Source organism: Macaca fascicularis, chromosome 11 (genome assembly GCF_037993035.2).
Source record: "Macaca fascicularis isolate 582-1 chromosome 11, T2T-MFA8v1.1".
NCBI classification, from domain to species: Eukaryota; Metazoa; Chordata; class Mammalia; order Primates; family Cercopithecidae; genus Macaca; species Macaca fascicularis.
The window spans coordinates 57,075,738-57,097,344 of NC_088385.1; the positions used below are offsets into that span (position 1 = coordinate 57,075,738).

A 21,607-nucleotide genomic window follows, 5' to 3' on the forward strand; every position below is an offset into this window, starting at 1 on the left:
AAGCACATCAGAAGAAAAATATGTAACAGGAACAAACTCAAATATTAACTTGAATAGGTTACTTCCTTTGCCTCAGTTTTCTCAACTATAAAAGAGGGGTAAAGCCCCTTCCTCATATAGTTTTTGTTAGGATTTGAAATAGTATATATTTTATATATTTCTTTTTTTTTTTTTTTTTCCTGACATGGAGTCTCACTCGGTTGCCCAGGCTGGAGTGCAGTGGCATGATCTTGGCTCACCACAACCTCTGCCTCCCAGGCTCCAGTGATTCTTCCATCTCAGCCTCCCGAGTAGCTGGGATTACAGGTGCACATCACCACCGCCCAGCTACATTTTTGTATTTTTTTGTATTATTATATTTTGAGACAGAGTCTCACTCTGTAGCCCAGGCTGGAGTACAGTGGTGTGATCTCGGCTCACTGCTACCTCCGCCTCCCAGGTCCCGGTTAAGCAATTCTCCTGCCTCAGCCTCCCAAGTAGCTGGGATTACAGGCACAGGCCACCATGCCCAGCTAAGTTTTGTATTTTTTAGTAGAGACAGGGTTTCACCATGTTGGCCAGGCTGGTCTTGAACTCCTGACCTCGTGATCTGTCCGCCTCAGCCTCCCAAAGTGCTGGGATTACAGGCGTAAGCCATCGCGCCCAGACGTTTTTTTTTTGTATTTTTAGTAGAGATGGGGTTTCACCATGTTGGCCAGGCTTGTCTTGAACTCCTGACCTCGTGATCTGTCCGCCTCAGCCTCCCAAAGTGCTGGGATTACAGGCGTAAGCCATCGCGCCCAGACTTTTTTTTTTGTATTTTTAGTAGAGATGGGGTTTCACCATGTTGGCCAGGCTTGTCTTGAACTCCTGACCTTAAATGATCCACCTGCCATGGCCTCCCAAAGTGCTGGGATTACAGGCATGAGCCAGTGCGCCCAGCCAAAATAGTATGTGTTTCTGTCAAGGGTCTAGCATGGTGCCTGGCACACTGATTCTAATTAACGGGTTCAGGATTGACAGTTTTGCAATCCTTTCAGCCTTCATGGAGAAAAGACAGTGAATCCAGTATACCATGAGAAGGAACTGTGAGATCCCTCTGCACTTTCTTTTTTTTTTTTTTTTTTTTTGAGACGGAGTCTCGCTCTGTCGCCCAGGCTGGAGTGCAGTGGCCGCATCTCAGCTCACTGCAAGCTCCGCCTCCCGGGTCTATGCCATTCTCCTGCCTCAGCCTCCCGAGTAGCTGGGACTACAGGCGCCCGCCACCTCACCCGGCTAGTTTTTTGTATTTTTTAGTAGAGACGGGGTTTCACCGTATTTAGCCAGGCTGGTCTCGATCTCCTGACCTTGTGATCCGCCCGTCTCGGCCTCCCAAAGTGCTGGGATTACAGGCTTGAGCCACCGCGCCCGGCCTTGCACTTTCTTTCTGCAAGATTAAGAAGGCCCTAAAAGTTGGAAGCCTTTTCCAACTTCTTAACTCTCCTTCGTGCTACTATAAGACTCGAATCCTAATGAAAACTAGCTGGGCTGGACGATGACAGAATAGGGTGGTGAGAAAGGCACAGGGGGAAGAGGTGAGAGCCTCATTGAAGTGACTGAGTTAGGCAAGGAAGAAAGTGAGGCCAGGAAGGGGACTGACATCCAGGGCTGGGTGTCCTGGTGAAGTCAAAACACAGGGTCACTGGGAATAAGAGTTAAACAAGTGGAAAAACAGGAGGCTCCAATCAAACAGTAGGTTCTCCAAATGCACCATTTCAGAGAAGGATTCTGAGTGATGATAGGTTGAGACTGGAGGCAGAGGCATGGGAGACCATATGCAGGTTGCAGAAACGGGGAAGATCAAGAAATTATGAGTCCAGGTCGGGTGCAGTGGTTCACACCTGTAATCCCAGCACTTTGGGAGGCTGAGGCAGGAGGATCGCTTGAATCCAGGAGTTCGAGACCAGCCTGGACAACATAGTGAGACGCTGTCTTTATAAAAAATAAAAAATTAGATGGGCATGGTGGTGCATGCCTATGGTCCTGGCTACTTGGGAGGCTGAGGCAGGAGGACTGCTTGAGCCTGGGAGGTCGAGTCTGCAGTGAACCATAATTGTGCCACTACACTCTAGCCTGGGTGACAGAGTAAGACCCAGTCACAAAAAAAAAAAAAAAAAAAAAAAAAAGAGAGAAAGAAGAAAGAAAAAAAATTATGAGTCCAAAGTATCAGACAGGTCACTGATGTGGACCCAATGATTCTTCAATGAGGACACCATTGGCACCAATGGCCCTGGGGGACATTTAGACATGTGTTAGAATCTTGTTGGGTTTTCTCCCCTATCACTTTTTTTTTTCTTTTTTGGTTGTCACAATGTCATGGGTTCATTTAGAGGAGGGCATCATGATGAATATCCTGCATGGGGAAGATCTGCCTTGCCCCAAATGCTATAGCACCCTCAATGAGAAACACTGAAAAAAAAAAAAAGATGCTAGAAGTCAGCGTCCCCTGGAGGCTAGCATGCCACTGCAACGAAGGGGAGGATAAGAGTGCAGTATAGTTAGATGTGAGCCTGAAAGCACATGTCTCGAACTTCAGAAGCAGGCACGAGAGACAATGAATGGGAAACAGTATTGGAGATATAGGAGAGTAGCAACCCTGGCCCCCAAAATATTTCAGGGAAGCATGTGCAGAAAGGGCAGGCAGCCAGGCTGGGTGTAGTGGCTCATGCCTGTAATCCCCAGCACTTTGGGAGGTCCAGGTAGGCGGATCATGATGTCAGGAGTTCAAGACCAGCCAGACCAATATGATGAAATCCCATCTCTACTAAAAGTACAAAAATTAGTCGGGCATGGTGATGTGCGCCTGTAATCCCAGCTACTCGGGAGGCTGAGGCAGGAGAATCGCTTGAACCCAGGAGGCAGAGGTTGCAGTGAGCTGAGATCGCATGACTGCACTCCAGTCTGGGTGACAGAGCGAGACTCCATCTCAAAAAAAAAAAAAGAAAAAAAAAAAGAAAGAGCAGGCAGCCACTGCTCAAACACAGAATGCATGTCATGCATGTCAAGGGAAAGCCAAGTTTAGTTAAAGACAGGTGGGGCCAAAGAGGGTGAAAAGGGTAAGAATGTGGAGAAGTTTCTCTGAAGAACAGGGAGTTTCCAAGTCCCATTAATCACATCTCAACACTGTCTGATATCCTTCTCTTTCCCTTTATCCCTGTTCCCCCTTGACCCCCAACAGCTTTCACTTGAGTTCCCAAGAGAACCTCATAAATTGTCTCCACGTTACCAATCTCTCATCTTTCTAACATAGCTTTACACTCTTGCCAGAAGCCTCCTTCTAAAATACCAGTCTGATCGTGTCACTCTCCCCACATGAAAACCAATTGTGTTCACTAGTTTTCTTACTAAATCCTAACCTTAGCAGAGCATCCGAGGTCTTCCATCTGGCCCTAAATGAATTACACCAGTTCCTTCTCCCTTTTGTATTTCTCCATGCCAGACTGCTTGCTTTCCTATTCCCTTTATCATGTTCAGCTTCCATAATCCTTTGCTTCAATCTCCTTACACTTGACTCATTCTGCTTCATGTTCAAGTTCACTGCTTTGACTCCACAAGTCCATCTCTTCCACTACCAGGGCTTCTTAAACTTCCCTGAAGGTAAAAATTACCTAGGATACTTGTTAAAAACATAATTTCCTGGACTCTATCCACACATACTGAATCAGAACATAGGATGATTTTAAAACATGTCCAGGCCGGGCACAGTGGTGCATGTCTATAGTCCCAGCTACTCAGAAGGCAGAGGCAGGAGGATCGCTTGAGCCCAGGAGTTTAAGGGTGCAGTGAGCCGTGGCCACACCACTGCACTCCAGCCTGGGTGACAGAGTGAAACCCCATCTCAACATTTTTTTTTTAATTAAAAAAATTTAAAATGTCCAAAATTCTGACATTCCTCCTATCAGAGAAGGTGGAGTCAAATTGCCCTCCTTCAAAATGAGTCAGCTTTAGTGACTCACTTCTAATGAAGTGAGTGTGGTAAAAGTGATACTGTATGACCTCCGAGGCTAGGTCATAAAAGGCAACACAACTTTGAACTCCCTCTTTTGTTCCCTCCTTCTCTCTGTCACTGGATGCTTGCCCTGGGAACTGAGCCAGCAAGCCAAACAGCCACATGGAATGGCCATGTGTAGGTATTCCTACCATGGCCCCCGCTGAGATCCCACATGACAGCATCAACCGCCTGACTTGTGAGTGAGCCAGCCTTTTGATGATTATGGCTCCCAGCCTTTGGGTCACCCTGGCTGATGCTGAGTAGAGCAGAGATCCTGCCCAAACTGGAGATTCAAAAGCAAAATAAATTCTGTAATTATTATTATTATTATTATTTTTTAAGACAGAGTCTTGCTCTGTCGCCCAGGCTGTAGTGCAGTGGCATGATTTCAGCTTACTGCAACCGCCGCCTCCTGGGTTCAAGCGATTCTCCTGCCTCAGCCTCCTGAGTAGCTGGGACTACAGTACAGGCATGTGCCACCACACCTGATTAATTTTTGTATTTTTAGTAGAGACAGGGTTTCACCATGTTGGCCAGGCTGATCTTGAAATCCTGACCTCAAGTGATTCACCTGCCTCGGCCTCCCAAAGTGCTGGGATTACAGGTGTGAGCCACCGTGCCTGGCCGGATGTGTTCTAACAAAGTTTTATTTACTAATCAGCAGTCAGTGAGCTATAGTATGCCTGTGTAGGTTGCACTTTTCAGCAGAACTGTGTGCAATGATGAAATGTTTCTGTGATGTTCAATACGACAGTCACCAGCAACAAGTAGTTACTGAGCATTTGAAAAGTGATAAATGCAGCTGGTAAACATTTAAAACTAAATTTTCAACGTTATTTAATTGTAATTAACTTAAACTGAAATAGCCACCTATATAGTGGCTACCACATTGGAAAGTGCAGGTATAGAGAGTGCTTAACACACCCTTCAACCAAATCAAAACTTGCCTCAAAACTCATCTCAACCAGAAAGCCTTCCTGATGAGCTCCTGTCCATGATGCTCTCTCTGTCTCTTATTCTGTACCTAATCCTCACTCCTGTTCATTTTAGACTTGCTGATATTTTGCTTTATAATTATTTCATAATTATCTTTTTAAAAATAATTTTTTGTGTCTATAACTGCTTCTTCCACAAACTAAACAAAAATTCAAAGACATAGAATGTATCTTCTGATTATTACCCTCCTCCTCCTTCTGCACAGTGCCTCATATAGTGTTTAAAATCCAGGAGGCGCCCAATAAAACTATTTTACATAATGTATTTCCTTCACCAATTTCCCTGACAGGTGGCAATGTGTGCCCCAGACATATGGTCCTTTTGGACCAGGATCAGCACTTACTTGGAGAATATTTCCACAATAGCCGATGACTTGTTCTTGTTGACAAGAGAAAGTTCTTTGGCCGTTACCCTCAATGACAGTGAGGTCCATTGCCGTCTATTAAATGGAGTTGATTCCATCTTATCTACAGACACTGAAATACCTATGCAATAAAGAAAGTCGGAATATTAGACACAGAAGAGGATTCTCCAGCATCCAAGGATTGGCAGTGGTGTGGTAGAGTCCTAAACTTGCAGACCACACTCCTCCACTGTTCTCCCCCAAACTGTGTAACCTTGGTCAAATGATCTTTGGGTTGTGGTTTCTTATAAAAGGAGGCCACACCAGATGACCTTTAAGGTCCCTTCCAGTTCCATTTTATGACTGACCCCACTGTGCAAACATCAGTTGGCCTTTCTCTGAACTGAAGTCTGTTCCAAAGTCATATTTGGAGTGAAATGTTCCCCTCTTCTGAATTACATCCCAGGGGAGGCACAATCAGCATTTCAGTAGAGCCAGGTCCAAATTAGTTTCTACCTACATCCAAGTTTCTTTTGGCTGCCCTTTTTCCCCAAGCTCTGCAGCACTGGCCACTCAGTGCCAGGGAGAGAGCTGGGGGCGCAGAGTGGTATAACAGGAAGAGCAGGGCTTTAAGGTGAGACAGACTTTGGGGAACTCCTAACTTTGTTACCTTGAACATATTATGTAATATTTTCCATTTCACTTTCTTCAGCTAAAAAATAAGGATAATATCTATCTTTAGGAGTTTTTGATACAGATGTAAGGAGATAATATATTTAAAATACTAGATATGTTACAGTAGTATTAAGAGCATTTTAAATATAATTATCATTGACTCTTGTTATAATTCTCATTTTAAAGTCTTTATCAAGGGGAAGTATAATGTACTTTAAGTTCAGGAGACAAACCCTCTTTTCTAACATCCCTTTCAGCCAAAGAATACATAAAGTCATATCCTTGATATCACCTAGTCCCTACCCATTAATCTGGATCGTTTGGTTATTTTGCCCCACTAATTACCAAAGGAAAGGAGTTCCAACCTTTGTCCAGAAGAGGTGAGATTAGAAATGAGTCAACAGTTTCCTTATTTGAAGAGTGAAAAATATAGATTAAAGTGCCACTTTGTTTCTGATCCAGGAGTCTTGAAAACTAAAAAATAATAATAATAAAGTACTGCTAATTCACAGCTTACCAGAAGTAAAAGAAAAATAAAGTACTACTTACAGCTCTTGACAACCGAAGAGCATAACTGATCTGGTAGAATGTATGGTTCATCAGGTACTGCTTTCAATAACCTTGACAACCGTAGAACACAGAGGGTATTTAAATCCAGCAACTGAAGCTGCCACTTCACATTAAAAGTCCTGGGTCAGGCTGGGCGTGGTGGCTCACACCTGTAATCCCAACACTTTGGGAGGCCGAGGCGGCTGGATCACTTGAGGTCAGGAGTTTAGGACCAGCCTGACCAACATGGTGAAACTCTGTCTCCACTAAAAACACAAAATTAGCCAGGAGTGGTGGCGCATGCCTGTAATCCCAGCAACTTGGGAGGCTGAGGCAGGAAAATTGCTTGAGGCGGAGGTTGCAGTGAGCCAAGATCACACCATTGCACTCCAGCCCAGGCAACAAGGGCGAAACTCCATTTCAAAAAAAAAAAAAGGTCCTGGGTCAGGCATGATGGTTCACCTGTAATCCCAGCACTTTGGGAGGACAGTTTGAGGCCAGGAGCTTGAGACCAACCTGGGTAATATAGCAAGACCCCCTCTTCTCTACAAAAAATTAAAAATTAGCTGGGCGTAGTGGCACACACCTGTAGTCCTAGCTACTAGGCCCAGGAGTTGGAGGCTACAATGAGCTATGAATTGTGCCACTGGACTCCAGCCTGGGTGACAGACCAAGAAGTTCTCCCCCATCAAAGGAAAAAAAAAAAAAAGAGTCCTGTGATGCAGAATACTACTGTTCCACATGTAATATTTGTTCTTCCAATGAAATCCTTGTCTGAAAGTAATACTAGTTTTGTTAATATGTTTTAATCCTCACGTTGGAAGGCATAGTATGCCTTTTAATGGTAAGGAGCTCTGGGTTAGAGACAGATAAGTCTAAGTGGGAACGCTGGCCTCATCACTTAATAAAAAGTTTCCCTAAAACTTGGATTTCTCATCCATAATAATGGCACTTACTTCATAGTATTCTTATGAAAAATAAATAAGATAAAGAAGAAAAGACCCTGATACAGAATAAGTAAGCAATAAATGTTACTGTTTAGTGTTTTAAATGTTTTCTTCCTGGACAAAATAATCGTTAAGTCTACACATGTACTTTGCAATAAACTGGAAAGTACCAAATAATACATGACACCTATTTGTCTATCTGGTATTTAACTAGCAGACTCACCAAACAATGCCAGCCCCTTCTCTAAGATGAAAAAGACACAGGAGCAACAAATATTTCAGCTAAACTTAACTATATAAAACTATCATAGTTTTTTTTGAACTCGGTAAGGCAAGTTAAGGAAATGCTGATGAATGCTTTAAGATACTATTTGGTAGAAATATACTACCAATATAGGTGTGGGTATAAATACTGTCAGTTCTTCCATAAAGATCAACTCTGGATCAAACGAAAAAAAAAAAAATACAAGATACGTTTGCAGGCCAGGCACAGTGGCTCACACCTGTGATCCCAGCACTTTGGGAGGCAGAGGCAGGCAGATCACTTGAGGTCAGGGGTCGGAGACCAGCCTGACCAACATGGTGAAACCCCGACTCTACTAAAAACACAAAAGTTAGCCAGGTGTGGTGGTACACCCCTGTAATCCCAACTACTTGGGAGGCTGAGGCAGGAGAATCACTTGAACCCTGGAGGCAGAGGATGCAGTGAGCTGAGATCGTGCCACTGGCATCCAGCCTGGGTGACAGAGTGAGTGAGACTCCATCTCAAAAAAAAAAAAAGAAAAAAAAAGGTATGTTTGTAAAAAAGGAAAAGGATTTATTATTTGAGAGACCGAGCGTGATAAAGAAAATAAAAAGATTAACTCCCAAGTCTAAGTCTGTGGTTCTGATTACTCCCAGCCAGAAAGTTAAGGAAAGTCAGAACATCCATTTTGGTATACAGCTAGGCGAGACACACCTTACACTCAGGGAATGAGATGACTCTCACCCTGACCATACTTGTCTTCACAGAAGCATAATATTATTTCTCAGCAATGTGATTAGTATCTATGAAACCGATAAAGGTGAGAATCAATACATGATTTTTGATAGACTCTGGTACCCGGTTATTGAATAACTACTTCCTATGAGATGTAGGGAGAGGTCCCTGCCTGAATAGTGTGCATAATCTACTGTGCTTGCTGACATATACACAAATATTTATAGTACAAGACAGAATGTGGTTAGAGGCTACTCATGGTCTAAGAATACAAGGCCTGATTTTCTGGCTTTGTGAGAGGGAAAGGAAAAGACATCAGATGACTTGGGACTTACAGAATGGGCAGAATTTCATCAAAGTGAAGGAAGGAGGAGGAAAGGAGGAGGAAGGAGGAGAATAGCATTAGCACCTTTGGGGAGTCAGTTAAACTCCAGGTGCAAGAGAAGTTGAAGATAGACAAGACTTGACCGGGCGCAGTGGCTCACGCCTGTAATCCCAGCACTTTGGGAGGCTGAGGCAGGTGGATCACCTGAGGTCAGGAGTTCGAGACCAGCCTGCCCAAGATGGCGAAACCCCGTCTCTACTACAAATACAAAAAATTAGCTGGGTGTGGTGGCACGTGCCTATAATCCCAGCTATTTGGAAGGCTGAGGCAAGAGACTCGTTTGAACCCGGGAGGCGGAGGTTGCAGTGAGCCGAGACTGCGCCACTGCACTCCAGCCTGGGAGACAAGAGCAAGACTCTGTCTCAAAAAAAAGACACAATGGGGCCTGACTGGGAAGAAAAACATGCTAAGGAGTTTGGGTCATATTCCAATAGTGGGAAGAATTCACTCGTGAGTGATCGGAGATGAGGTCTAATCTTAATATGCTATTTACTTAGCACATGCACGGCTTTTATAACAAAAAAAAATTTCTGAGCCTCAATATCCACACCTGTAAGATAAGATCTCTGTAGTGGATTAACCACAGTCTCTCTGGTGGAACATAGAAAGTTTCTGAAAAAGCATGTAACATGACTAACATCATATTTTAAAATATTATTCAGCAGTGGTGTGCAACTTGCTAAGAGGAAAAAAGACTGGAGTCCAAATTACTAGTCAAGAAGATCCTAAAACTAAGTGAGAGGTAATCAAGGTTTAAATTTGTGAATTGAATTAGGGTAGGTGGAAATGGAAAAGTAGGAAGAGAGAAATTGACAGTTCTTAGAATAAAATGAACTTAGGGTAAAAGAGAATCAAAGCTGGCATCATCAAACCTGAATGACTGGAAGGCTATTGATTCCATTAACAGAGACAGTAAATATAGAAAGAAGAGGGAAAATGATGAGTGTTGATTTACACATGTTGAGATATACATGTCAGCAAGAGAAATCCAAGTGATATACAACAGGAAACTACAAATTCAAAGCTAAAGTTAGAAATCCAACTCTTGGAAGATTTTAAGACACTTACTTTATGCAAAGCATATATCTCAATCCTCATAATCATTCTACAGGATTGGTTTTATTGTCTTAAATTTATGATGATGAAATTGAGATCAGACATATTAACTTTACAAAGATCACTTCGCTATAAAGTAGCAGAGCTGGGATTCAAATGTATATTCTGTTCGATTCCAAAGTCCATTTTCTTTCAACTACAATTAATGAAGAATGATTAAAACCACCACTTTTAGCTAATGTAGAAAACCAGGTAGAAAAATCCCTGAACCACCTATCTGAAAACCCATACAAATTATGTTTCAGTAAGAGAATAGTGGTATCTTCCCAGAGTGGTGAATATCAGAGATAATCATTCCTGCTTTCAGGGAAACTTAAAAGTTATCCTGGGCCCACTTGGAATACCCTCCATTGTAGGTAAGTATCTGGCCTTCATAGGCCTGCATTAAAGGTGTGGTATTGGGGCCGGGCGTGGTGGCTCATGCCTGTAATCCCAGCACTTTGGGAGGCTGAGGCAGGAGGATCACCTGAGGTCAGGAGTTCGGGACCCAGTCTGGCCAAGGTAGCGAAATCCTGTCTTTACCAAACATACAAAAAAGTAGCCAGGCATGGTGGCAGGCAACTGTAATCCCAGCTACTTGGGAGGATGAGGCAGGACAATTGCTTAAACCCAGGAAGCAGAGGTTGCAGTGAGTCAAGATTGTGCCATTGCACTCCAGCGTAGGCGACAGAGCGAGACTCCGTCTCAAAAAAAAAAAAAAAAAGAAAGGTATATTATCTCTCCCCACCCACCCCGTCTCTCTCAGATGAGTTCCATTTTCAGACTTTCAGACTCCAAAACACATTCTCTTCAGTCACATGCATTCTACTACCACATGAACTGTGAAGGAAGAACTGCTGGATTGGAAGACAGTTGGCTGCAAGAGTTAAAGGAAACATATAACAAAAATAAACACAGATTTTTAGTTTCAGAGACTATAAGGATCGTCGCATGACAAATAAATGGTATACACAGAAAGGGGAACTGTTTGCTGAGAAGGAAGATGCCTTCAGTTTCAGATACAAATGGTAGATTTTTTTCATCAACAAAGTAGCTCAGAAATCAAGTAACCAAATCCCCTTTTTTACAGCGAGGAAACCAAGATACATAAACGTTCAATCATTTTCCCAAAGTCACCAGCTGGTTAGTATTAGAGCGAGAATTCTAACTCCCAGGATCAATGTTCTTTTATCAAACCAGGTAGCTTAAGATGGGCCACTAAACTGTCCTAGGGTGAGCTGTGGCTTGGAGATAAAGATCTCCCTCGAACAAAGGTCCTTGAAAAGTTGAAGAGTGACTCCCTGGGAAATCTGCCCAGGTATCTGCTTCCTCAAGCTATTGCTTAGGGTGAGGCCAGTAACTGCTCCAGGAAACCTATTCTAATAAATTCATTTACAGACTCTCCTGACCAAGGGAACTGTCTCTCAGAAACCAGGCTTGGACAAAAACAGCCGGGCGCGGTAGTTCACGCCTATAATCCCAGCACTTCGGGAGGCTTAGGTCGGTGGATCACTTAAGTTCAGGAGTTCGAGGCCAGCCTGGCCAACATGGTAAAATCCCGTCTCTACCAAAAATACAAAAATTAGCCAGGCGTGGTGGTGCGTGCCTGTAATTCCAGCTACTCAGGAGGGTGAGGCAGAAGAATTTCTTGAACCCCGGAGGCAGAGGTTGCAGTGAGCCAAAATTGTGTCACTGCATTCCAGCTTGGGCAACAGCACAAGACTCTGTCTCAAAACCAAAAAAAAAAAACACCAAACCAAACCAAAAAATAAATGAGCTGGCCCTGCAACCAGCCCTCCCCAAGCCACTAATAAAATCCTGTTCTTATATATCTGATCTCAGTGGCCTCCTCTCTTTTTTATCTCCTGAGATGGTTACTTATTCAAGAAGTATGGCTTCCTGAACATAGCCTCAGAAAATTAGAACAAAGTAAAAATTACAGACTCACTTATGAAGAAAAAATGGGCCAGGTGTGGTGGCTCATGCCTGTAATCCCAGCACTTTGGGAGGCCGAGGCAGGCAGATCACGTGAGCTCAGGAGTTTGAGATCAGCCTGAGCAACATGGTGAAACTCTGTCTCTACAAAAAAAATACAGCAAACTATCTGGGCATGGTGGTGTGTCTGTAGTCCCAGCTACTCAGGAGGCTGAGGTGGGAGGATCACTTGAGCCCTGGAGATTAAGGTTGCAGTGAGCCGTGACCACACCACTGTACTCAACCTGGACTATAGAGCCAGACCCTATCAAAAAAAAAAAAAAAGAAAAAGAAAAAAAAGAAATGAAAAGAAAAGGAAAGAAAAGAAAAGAGAAGAGAAGAGAAGAAAAAGGCCGGGCGCGGTGGCTCACGCCTGTAATCCCAGCACTTTGGGAGGCCGAGGCAGGTGGATCACGAGGTCAGGAGATCGAGACCATCCTGGCTAACACGGTGAAACCCCATCTCTACTAAAAATACAAAAAATTAGCCGGGCTTGGCGGCAGGCACCTGTAGTCCCAGCTACTTGGGAGGCTGAGGCAGGAGAATGGCATGAACCCGGGAGGCAGAGCTTGCAGTGAACCAAGACTGCACCACTGCACTCCAGCCTGGGAGACTGAGTGAGACTCCGTCTCAAAAAAATAAAAGAAAAACATTATTTTTAAGAAATAGATTGTAGAGTTTTAAAGTTTTTCTACCAACAACTCTTCCCAATTTGAATGTCATCAGGTAAAAGGGAGCAATTAAAGGAAAAAAAAAAAACCTAAAAAACTTCAAGTTGCAAAGGGGAATTTTAAATAAAAGCAACATGAAATACGTTGCTACATAATGTTTTTTTTTCAGAAAATTACATTTATTTCTAAGTTTATATTTCTGTACAAAAATAGTGACTAAATTCACATTCTTGAACATTTTTTGGAAGTTAATAGTTATTTATTTATTTTTAGACAGAGTTTCGCTCTGTCGACAGGCTGGAGTGCAGTGGCGTGATCTTGGCTCACTGCAACCTCCGCCTCCCAGGTTCAAGCAATTCTCCTGCCTCAGCCTCCTGGGTAGCTGGGATTACAGGCACGTGCCACCACTCAACTAATTTTTTTTTTTATTTTTAGTAGAGATGGGGTTTCACCATGTTGGTCAGACTGGTCTTGAACTCCTGATCTTGTGATCCACCCGCCTCAGCCTTCCAAAGTGCTGGGATTACAGGCGTGAGCCACAGCACCTGGCTGGAAGTTAATAGTTCTTTAACCTTTTTTTTTTAACGTTATTTTTTTAAACATGGACTGCTTCACAAATTTGTGTGTTAACCTCACACAGGGACCATGCTAATCTTCTCTGTATCATTTCAACTTTAGTGTATGTATGACTGAGTGAGCACTCACCTTTTATTTTGAAACAATTTCATACATAAGACTTGCAAAAATAGTACAAGAGTTCCCATATACATTTCACCTAGCTTTATCTTATATTACCATACTACAGTTAGCAAAACTAAGAAATGAGCACTGGTACAATACTATTAACTATAGACTTTACTGAAATTCCACCAGTTTTTTCATTAACGTCTTGTTTCTGTTTCAGGATCATACACTGCATTTAGCTGTTGTGTCTTCCTAAGTCTCCCCCAATCTATGACAGTTACTCTGCTTTTCCTTGTCTTTCATGACCTTGATATTGTTGAAACTATTGGTCAGATATTATGTAGAATGTTCCTCAATTTGGGTTTCTTGGTTTCTCCAATAAAATAGAATCAAGACTCATTGGAGAAGTGGTTGATTCCAGAGCTGGGGAAGGGCAAATACAAGATCAGCCTGGAATATCTGGCAATACTCAAAAAACAAAAAGCTTTTTTAAAAAACATGATGTTTTCTCGGATTAGATTGAGATTATAAATGTTTGAAAGGAATAATCCAGAGCTGATGTGCCCTTCACAGTGCATCACATCAGAGGGTACATGATGTTGATGTGATGTCTTATTACTCATGACATTAGCCTTGATCACATGGTTAATGTGGTATATCAGGTTTCTCCTCTGTAAAGTTATTATTTGTTTTCCCTTTGTAATTCATAAATATTGTGAGGGAGAACTTTGATTCTGTTTCTCCTTAAACTTTTTCCCATTAATTTTAGCACTCATGGATGGGTCTTGCTTATGGCAATTATTACTGGTATTCTAATGATAATTTTCTGTTACTCTCATCCTTTCTGCATTTATTAATTGAAATTCTTCTACAAGGAATATTTGTTCTCCCTCATTTATTCAACCATTTATTTACTATTATTATTTTTATTATAATAGAGATGAAGTCTCCCTATGTTGTCCAGGCTGGTCTCAAATTCCTGAGCTCAGATGATGTTGAAGGCGGAAAGAGTGAGGGTTGTGATCAACTCAGTATACCACTGGAGGCTATATGAGTAAACAGCAAACTGTTCTCATGAATGCAGAATGTTGGCAAACTGACAAACTGCATCTGCCACATAATTCTTGTGATTAGGCATAATTGATGCCTGTTAACAGTAATATGAACCTGTGATCAATTAAGCAGTTGACCAATCATTACCTCCTCCTCCCTGCTCTTTCTACCAATAAATACGAAGGGCTGTGGAAGCTCAGTGGGCTGCCTTTGCTCACTAGAAGCAGGGAACTCTCTTTTTCTTCCTCTGGCCGCTTCCTTTAAAATAGTTACTTTTGTTTTAAGTTTTCATTTCTGCTTAGTTCAGTCTCATAATGACGGTCTCAAGTAGTAACAGTAGTAACTGTCATAGCCATGGTCTCAAGTAGTAACCTTGGCAGTATGCCACAAGATGATCTTCCTGCTTCGGTCCCCCAAAGTGCTAGGATTACAGGCATGAGCCACCACGTCCAGCCCAACCATTTATTTATACCAGTATCGTTTCATAGATATTTTATTCCCTGTGTTATAATCCAATACTATCCTTATTTTGTTGCTCAAATTGTTCCAGCTCTGGCCATTTGGAGTTTTTCGGCTTGGCTCCTGTGTTCTCTCAACTTGCCCTGTTTTTTGTTTGTTTTGTTTTTTTGTTTTTTTTTTTTGTTTTTTTTTTTTTTGAGACAGAGTCTCGCTCTGTAGCCCGGGCTGGAGTGCAGTGGCCGGATCTCAGCTCACTGCAAGCTCCGCCTCCCAGGTTTACGCCATTCTCCTGCCTCAGCCTCCCGAGTAGCTGGGACTACAGGCGCCCGCCACCTCGCCCGGCTAGTTTTTTGTATTTTTTAGTAGAGACGGGGTTTCACGGTGTTCGCCAGGATGGTCTCGATCTCCTGACCTCGTGATCCACCCGTCTCGGCCTCCCAAAGTGCTGGGATTACAGGCTTGAGCCACCGCGCCCGGCCTTGTTTGTTTTGTTTTTAGCACGTCCTTACTTTCTAGCACTACAAGATGTTCCAGGCTCATCTTGTATTTACCATGCCTCAGCTCTGGAATCAACTATTTCCCCAAGGAGACCTGTTTTCTTTTATGGGAGAAGTTAACATCTGGACACTACTAGTTATGCTCATTGCCACTGAGATGTCACCGCTTCCAGGCTCTCTTAGTGGACAAAACCAAGAATTATATGTGTGTATACTGACCCATGTATACACACTTTGTGTGTGTGTGTGTGTGTGACAGAATCCACTGTCACCCAGGCTGGACTGCAGTGGTGCAATCACTGCTCACTGCAACCCACCTCCTGAGCACAAATTATCCTCCCACCTCAGCCTGCCGTGTAGCTGGGACTAGACACATGCCACCGCGCCTGGCTAATATTTTAAATTTTTTTTTAGAGACAGAGTCTCCCCATATTGTCCAGGCTTGTGTCAAACTCCTGGGCCCAAGGGATCCTCACACCTCAGCCTCCCAAAGTGCTGGGATTATAGGTGTGAGCCACCGCGCTTGGCCTATATGCACACATTTCTTTGTTTAGCTCTATATCTACCTATACCTTTTTTTTTTTTTTTCTTTCCTGAGACGGAGTCTCACTCTGTCGCCAGGCTGGAGTACAATGGTGCGATCTCGGCTCACTGCAACCTCCACCTCCCGGGTTCAAGCGATTCTCCTGCCTCAGCCTTCTCAGTAGCTGGGACTACAGGCATGCACCACCACACCCGACTAATTTTTGTATTTTTAGTACAGACAGGGTTTCACCACGTTGGCCAGGATGGTCTCGATCTCTTGACCTCGTGATCTACCCACCTCAGCGTCCCAAAGTGCTGGGATTACAGGTATAAATCACCGCGCCTGGTCCTATACATATTTTATAAACTATGAATTCATATGACACTTCTGACTCCAATCCAGCATCACAAGGTTCAGTCTAGTATTCCCTCTTGGCTTATTTGTAACTTCTTTCTCTGATAGTAAAAAGCCTAACCGCACAGAACTTTGATTTCTGAAAAGAGATCTAGAATCTCTAAAATTATGCCATAACCAGCTTCTCCTCCCGTGATACACCATATATTTTTTTCACTCCATTTGAAAAGTTATCCCCTACTCAACCTATTCACCTTAAAAGACTCAAGTGAAAGACCACACATAGCCCTTTTCCAAACTGCCCTAGCCCTATTCCTAATCAGCATAAGTCACTTCCTCTGCCTTATAATAATTTTATAATTCCTACTCAATAGCAAGATACTTGAAGTCAGAGGACAGATCTACTTTGTCTTTTACCCTTCTGACATCTAGTATTTAATACATTGCTTTCTAAATAGAAAGAAGTCTATAAATATGCCTTCTATAAAATTGCACATAGCTTTAAATTTTATCTGAAACACAATACAGAAACTGAATGCTTATCCTGGAGTCCCAAGACTAGTTATGAGAAAGCATATATTTTTCAGAACTGTGAATTACCCAGTAATTTTAGCTTATTCAAACCTCATATAAACTCACAATATAAAAAACTGGAACCACTAAATAACATCAAATATTATACATAAAAAGTTCACTACACTATTATTCAGAAACATGATGATAGACAAGTCTGCAGGCATGTTAGAATAATCACTGCTACTATTCTTGGAAGAGCTTCAGGTATGTGTAGAAACATGAATCTAGACAATAGGACAATTGTAACATTGACAAAATTCCCAGGGGTCAACAAGAATGTAAATGTTTACATCAGGACAGACTCACTTCAATAATAGTTAATCTCTTTATCGCCTTTTAAGGATATTTTGTGCCTTCAAAAACACTAAGACTCAGAGCAAGAGCAACACAAATGAGGTTGTGTAATTGAGAAGCAATTCCACTTTTCTCTTGTCTTGCAGAATCCTCTTTTCCTACCTCCACTCTTACTTCCAGGAATCTATAAAGGGTTAGTTTCCCATCTCTGAGTGAGCTCACTTATTCTCAACTCATCAAAAGTCAATTATTCCACATGATTCCCAAAGCTGGATCCTAAGGCCTAACTTTCCTGACTTCCACTCCTATTTTTTTAATTTTTTTATTTTTTAAAATATTTTAATATTTTATTTTTTTTAGATGGAGTTTCACTCTTGTTGCCCAGACTAGAGTGCACTGGCACAATCTTGGCTCACTGCAACCTCCACCTTCTGGGTTCAAGTGATTCTCCTGCCTCAGCCTCCTGAGTAGCTGGGATTACAGGTGCTCACCACCACACCTGGCTAAGTTTTTGTATTTTTAGTGGAGATGAGGTTTCACCATGTTGGCCAGGCTGGTCTCGAACTCCTGACCTCTAGTGAGCCACCTGCTTTGGCCTCCCAAAGTGCTGGGATTACAGGCATGAGCCACCGCGCCCAGCCCAGTTCTAGAATTTCTACTCCATGCGGGATAGTTTCATATGTCCAATATGCAACATAACATAACCTGAATCATATGTATTATCCTTTCTTAACCTCTACTCCTCAAATTAAGTTCATTTAATTACAAATCATTTTTCTCCAAATAATTGGTAAATGAATTTTTGCTTACTTCAAATAACACAAAACATAGTATAACAAAATGTAAATGAAGTTTGAAGTTAAAAAGAGAACTTACAGGCTCTCACTGGGCCTCTAATTGTGGTGACATGTGCAAATTTCTTTACTTCTCTGAGGCATATACCATCACCTACCTTAGCTAGTCAAAAATTCTATATAAAATGCCTACACAGGGACACATAGTGGAAAGAAAATAGCAAGAGGCTAAGGGGATGGGGCATGGATTAGAATCTAGCTGTTGAGATCTCCCACCACTAACTAGCTGAGTGATCTTGGGCAAGTTGTTAAACTGAGTTTCCTCATCTATAAATTGAGGATAAAAGAAACTACTTCATTGCAGCAAGAATTAAACAAGTTCTTAAGTGTCAAGTATGTACAACTCTACCTAGCACCCAATAAGAGCTTAAGAAGTCATTTATTTACTTATTTACTTATCAATAAATGCTATTTTACCCCTCTCCCTGCTTTATTTTGCCTTTTGCCTTTCTGACATCTAGTACATTGCTTTCTAAACAGAAGGAACTCTATAAATACATCTTGAATAAAATTGGACAAAGCTTTGCACATATGGACTTTACACAAGCTTTTCCTCACATCTTTAGGTAGGCTCAAGCTATCTCTTGATACAAGCCATTCTCTGAGCACACTGCTCCCCCTGAGCACACTGCTCCCCTCTGTCTGAAAATGCTTGAGCCTCCCTGGCCTTCTGCTATGGGTCCCAGCCTGGGGGACACTTTGTTCCAGATGCCTTCCCTGACCCCTCAAGCTTGGGCTAAAAGGTTCCTTGTAAGTATGCGACCTATCCCTACCTGATCAGATTGTAATTTTTTTTCTGAGACAAGGTCTCACTCTTGTCTCCCAGGCTGGAGTGCAGTGGTGTGATCATAATTATTGCAGCCTCGAACTCCCGGGCTCAAGCAATCCTCCAAGCTCAACCTCCCAAAGTGTTGGGAGTACAGGTGTGAGCCACTGTGCCTGTCCCACACTGTAATTTTTAAAAATCACACTGTATTTTAACTCCCAGAACAGTGCCTGACACATGGCGGGCAGTCAAGTATTTGTTAATGAAGAGAGGGATCCCAGGGATCTGAAATAATTTTTTGGATTCAGCTATTTTTAGAGACTAGTGTTTTTGGGGAAAAGAAATCAAACAATAGAGTAGGTTGTATATGTTTATTCCAAAATAAATCTTTCCAAGGTATGGGAAACCAGTGGAGATAGCCATCAAAAAAATGGTCTCCAGTATTCTACTAAGGTAGAATAAAACTGAACCCCATCAATATTGTTTTAGTTAACTCCCTCTGCTGAGATAATTTAGGTGTTTTCTTATAAATGCTAATGAATAACTATTTGGCTCTACAGGTAACAAAGTCAAATAGTAATTTTAGAAACCAAAAGGAAGATGAGAAATAAAGGGGGAAAACACTAAATTCAGTTGGTCACAAATTTGAGTGTACATAGAATCACTTAGGAAACGTGTATACGATACTGATTTTCAGGTCCCATCCCATGATTCTGATTCATTAGGTCTGGAGAAAGGCTCAAAAAACCCACATTTTAATAAGAACCTCGAAGTAACTCTAGTGTCAGAGGTTCCCTCATCAAATGCTGGAAAACACTGAATTAAAGGGTTTAAGGTGGACACAGTGGCTCATGCCTGTAATCTTAGCACTTTGGGAGGCTGAGGAGAGAGGACCGCTTGAGGCCAGAAGTTCCAGATCAGCCTAGGCAACATGGCAAGACCTGTTCTCTGTCAAAAAATAAAATAAAATAAAATAAAAATTAGCTGGGTATGGTGGTGCATGCCTGTGATCCTAGCTACTAAGCTGAAACAGGAGGATCACTTGAGCCCAGGAGGTTGAGGCTACAGTGAGCCATGATCACACCATTGCACTCCAGCCTGGGCAACAGAGCAAGATTCTGACTCAAAAATAAATAAGTAAAGGGTTTAAGACCTACATGTATTCTAAGAAAAATGGAAAGACAGCAACAGAAAACATTTTTATATTGCACACTTCAATTTTATGTTGCCATTCAAATTTGACAGTGTAAGGAAAATGGCTGCTCTTTAAAAGTACACGGAAGTTCGGACAAAAATGAATCTGAGACCTGTACTGATTAATTCAATCTGCCTAATTTGATGCTCATCATCTAGGTTCACCTAGTACTTCTCTGTCCAGATGGCACAAAATCATTGTGTTAAAGCAATGACTCATGATAATAAAATTGAGTTATTCTCATTCTTTTTTTTCTCTAGCCAGGTTTGTTGCTGAATTTAAAATGCTGCTTGAGAAAGATAAGAAGGTTAAAAAATAGAAATTCTTTTATTTTTATCTACTGAATAAGAGGTCAACTATAATTGCCCAAAGTTAAAGTAGGGAGCCAACAGGCTTGTGCTCTCGTCTTGAATCTGCCACTAATTAGTGGTATGACCATGAACAAGCCACTTCTCTGGGTCTTTCTTTCTTCTTGTGCAAAATGAAGGGGTTAAAATAGCCTAGAGCTTTTCTAGCTGCAGGTCACAATTAGTGAGTTGTGAAAGCAACTTTAGCGGTCAGAACCAACACGTTTGTTTTGATGAAAAAGAACAGAATGCAACTGAAAATGTTAAAGTGCATCAAACATAGTACAGGTAGATTTTTTTTGAAGTTTTTGTTTCAGTTATTTGTATGTGTATAAACTGAATAGGAACATAAAATATTTCTTATTGTAGGGTATAGTAAAAATATAGTTTGACAAGTGTCAGTGAGGATGTGGAGAAACTGGAACCGTTATACACTGCTAGTGGAAACGTAAAATGGTGCAGCCACTTTGGAAAACAGTCTGGTGGTTCCTCAAAACATTAAACACAGAGTCACCATGGGAACCAGCAATTCCATTCCTATGTGTGTGTATACATATACTCAAGAGAAATGACAACACATGTCCACAGAGAAACTTGTACACAAATGTTCGTCAACTGATGAAAGGATGAACAAAATGTGGTATACTCATACAAGGGAACATTATTCGGTTATGAAGAGTAATGTAGTGCTGACATATGCTACAACATGGACAAACCTTGAAAATATTAAGCTAAGTGACAGGAGCCAGTCACGAAAGACCATTTACTGTATGATTCCATTTATATGAAAGGTCCAGAACAGGCAAATCTATAGAGACAGAAAGAGAATTAGTGGTTGCCTGGGACTGGCAGTAGGAAGACAAGTAACTGACTGCTGATGGGTATGAGTTTTCTCTGGAAGGTGATAAAATGTTGTAAAATTGATTATGGTGATGGCTGCACAACTGTGTGACCATATTAAAACCACTGAACTGCACACTTTAGGTGAATTGTATGGTTTTCAATAAAACTTTATAATTTTTAAATGATGGCTTGAAAGTCATTAGACTAGATGACAGATGATCACTGAGGTCCCTGAGAATTCTCATGCGGCCCCCCACAGGGCTCGCCTTGCCCACCCTTACCCCATGACTCTCTGGAGGCAGGGCAGTAGAATGCAAATACCAGTTGGTTCCAATTCCCATTCCAGTGCTTACCAGATGCATGGCAACCTCTCTGTACTTTACTTTCCTTCTATGCAAAAGGAAAATGATAAATCTGCCTTACAGGGTTGTTTTAAACTAAAGGAGACAGTAAATGTAAAACAGTGCCCAGCACATTGCTTTAGGTCAGAGGCAGATCTTGTCAGTCTTCGCATGCTTCAGAGTCTAAGCCACATT

The 21,607-nt window shown here is 42.0% G+C and overlaps 1 protein-coding gene, 1 long non-coding RNA gene and 1 other non-coding gene across 8 annotated transcripts in view; 1 reads left to right on the top strand and 2 right to left on the bottom strand.

Moving 5' to 3' along the window:
• LIMA1 (LIM domain and actin binding 1) overlaps window positions 1-21,607 on the bottom strand; it is a 106,078-nt gene that overhangs the window by 67,377 nt on the left and 17,094 nt on the right. For all 6 annotated transcript variants that reach the window (XR_012420242.1, XR_012420241.1, XM_074006819.1 and 3 more), the window contains exon 2: window positions 5,349-5,490. Coding sequence is in view for 4 of the 6 variants with exons in the window: in XM_005570825.4 (XP_005570882.1) it covers window positions 5,349-5,467 (119 nt within the window). In the remaining 2 variants the exon portion in view is untranslated. The remainder of the gene's footprint in view (window positions 1-5,348; window positions 5,491-21,607) is intronic.
• On the top strand, window positions 13,197-15,351 carry LOC141408058 (uncharacterized). Its single transcript, XR_012420243.1, has 2 exons — window positions 13,197-14,988; window positions 15,318-15,351. It is a non-coding gene; the product is annotated as an uncharacterized lncRNA (long non-coding RNA).
• LOC123567732 (U6 spliceosomal RNA) lies at window positions 13,219-13,326 on the bottom strand. The gene has a single exon (XR_006690839.2). It is a non-coding gene; the product is annotated as a U6 spliceosomal RNA (small nuclear RNA).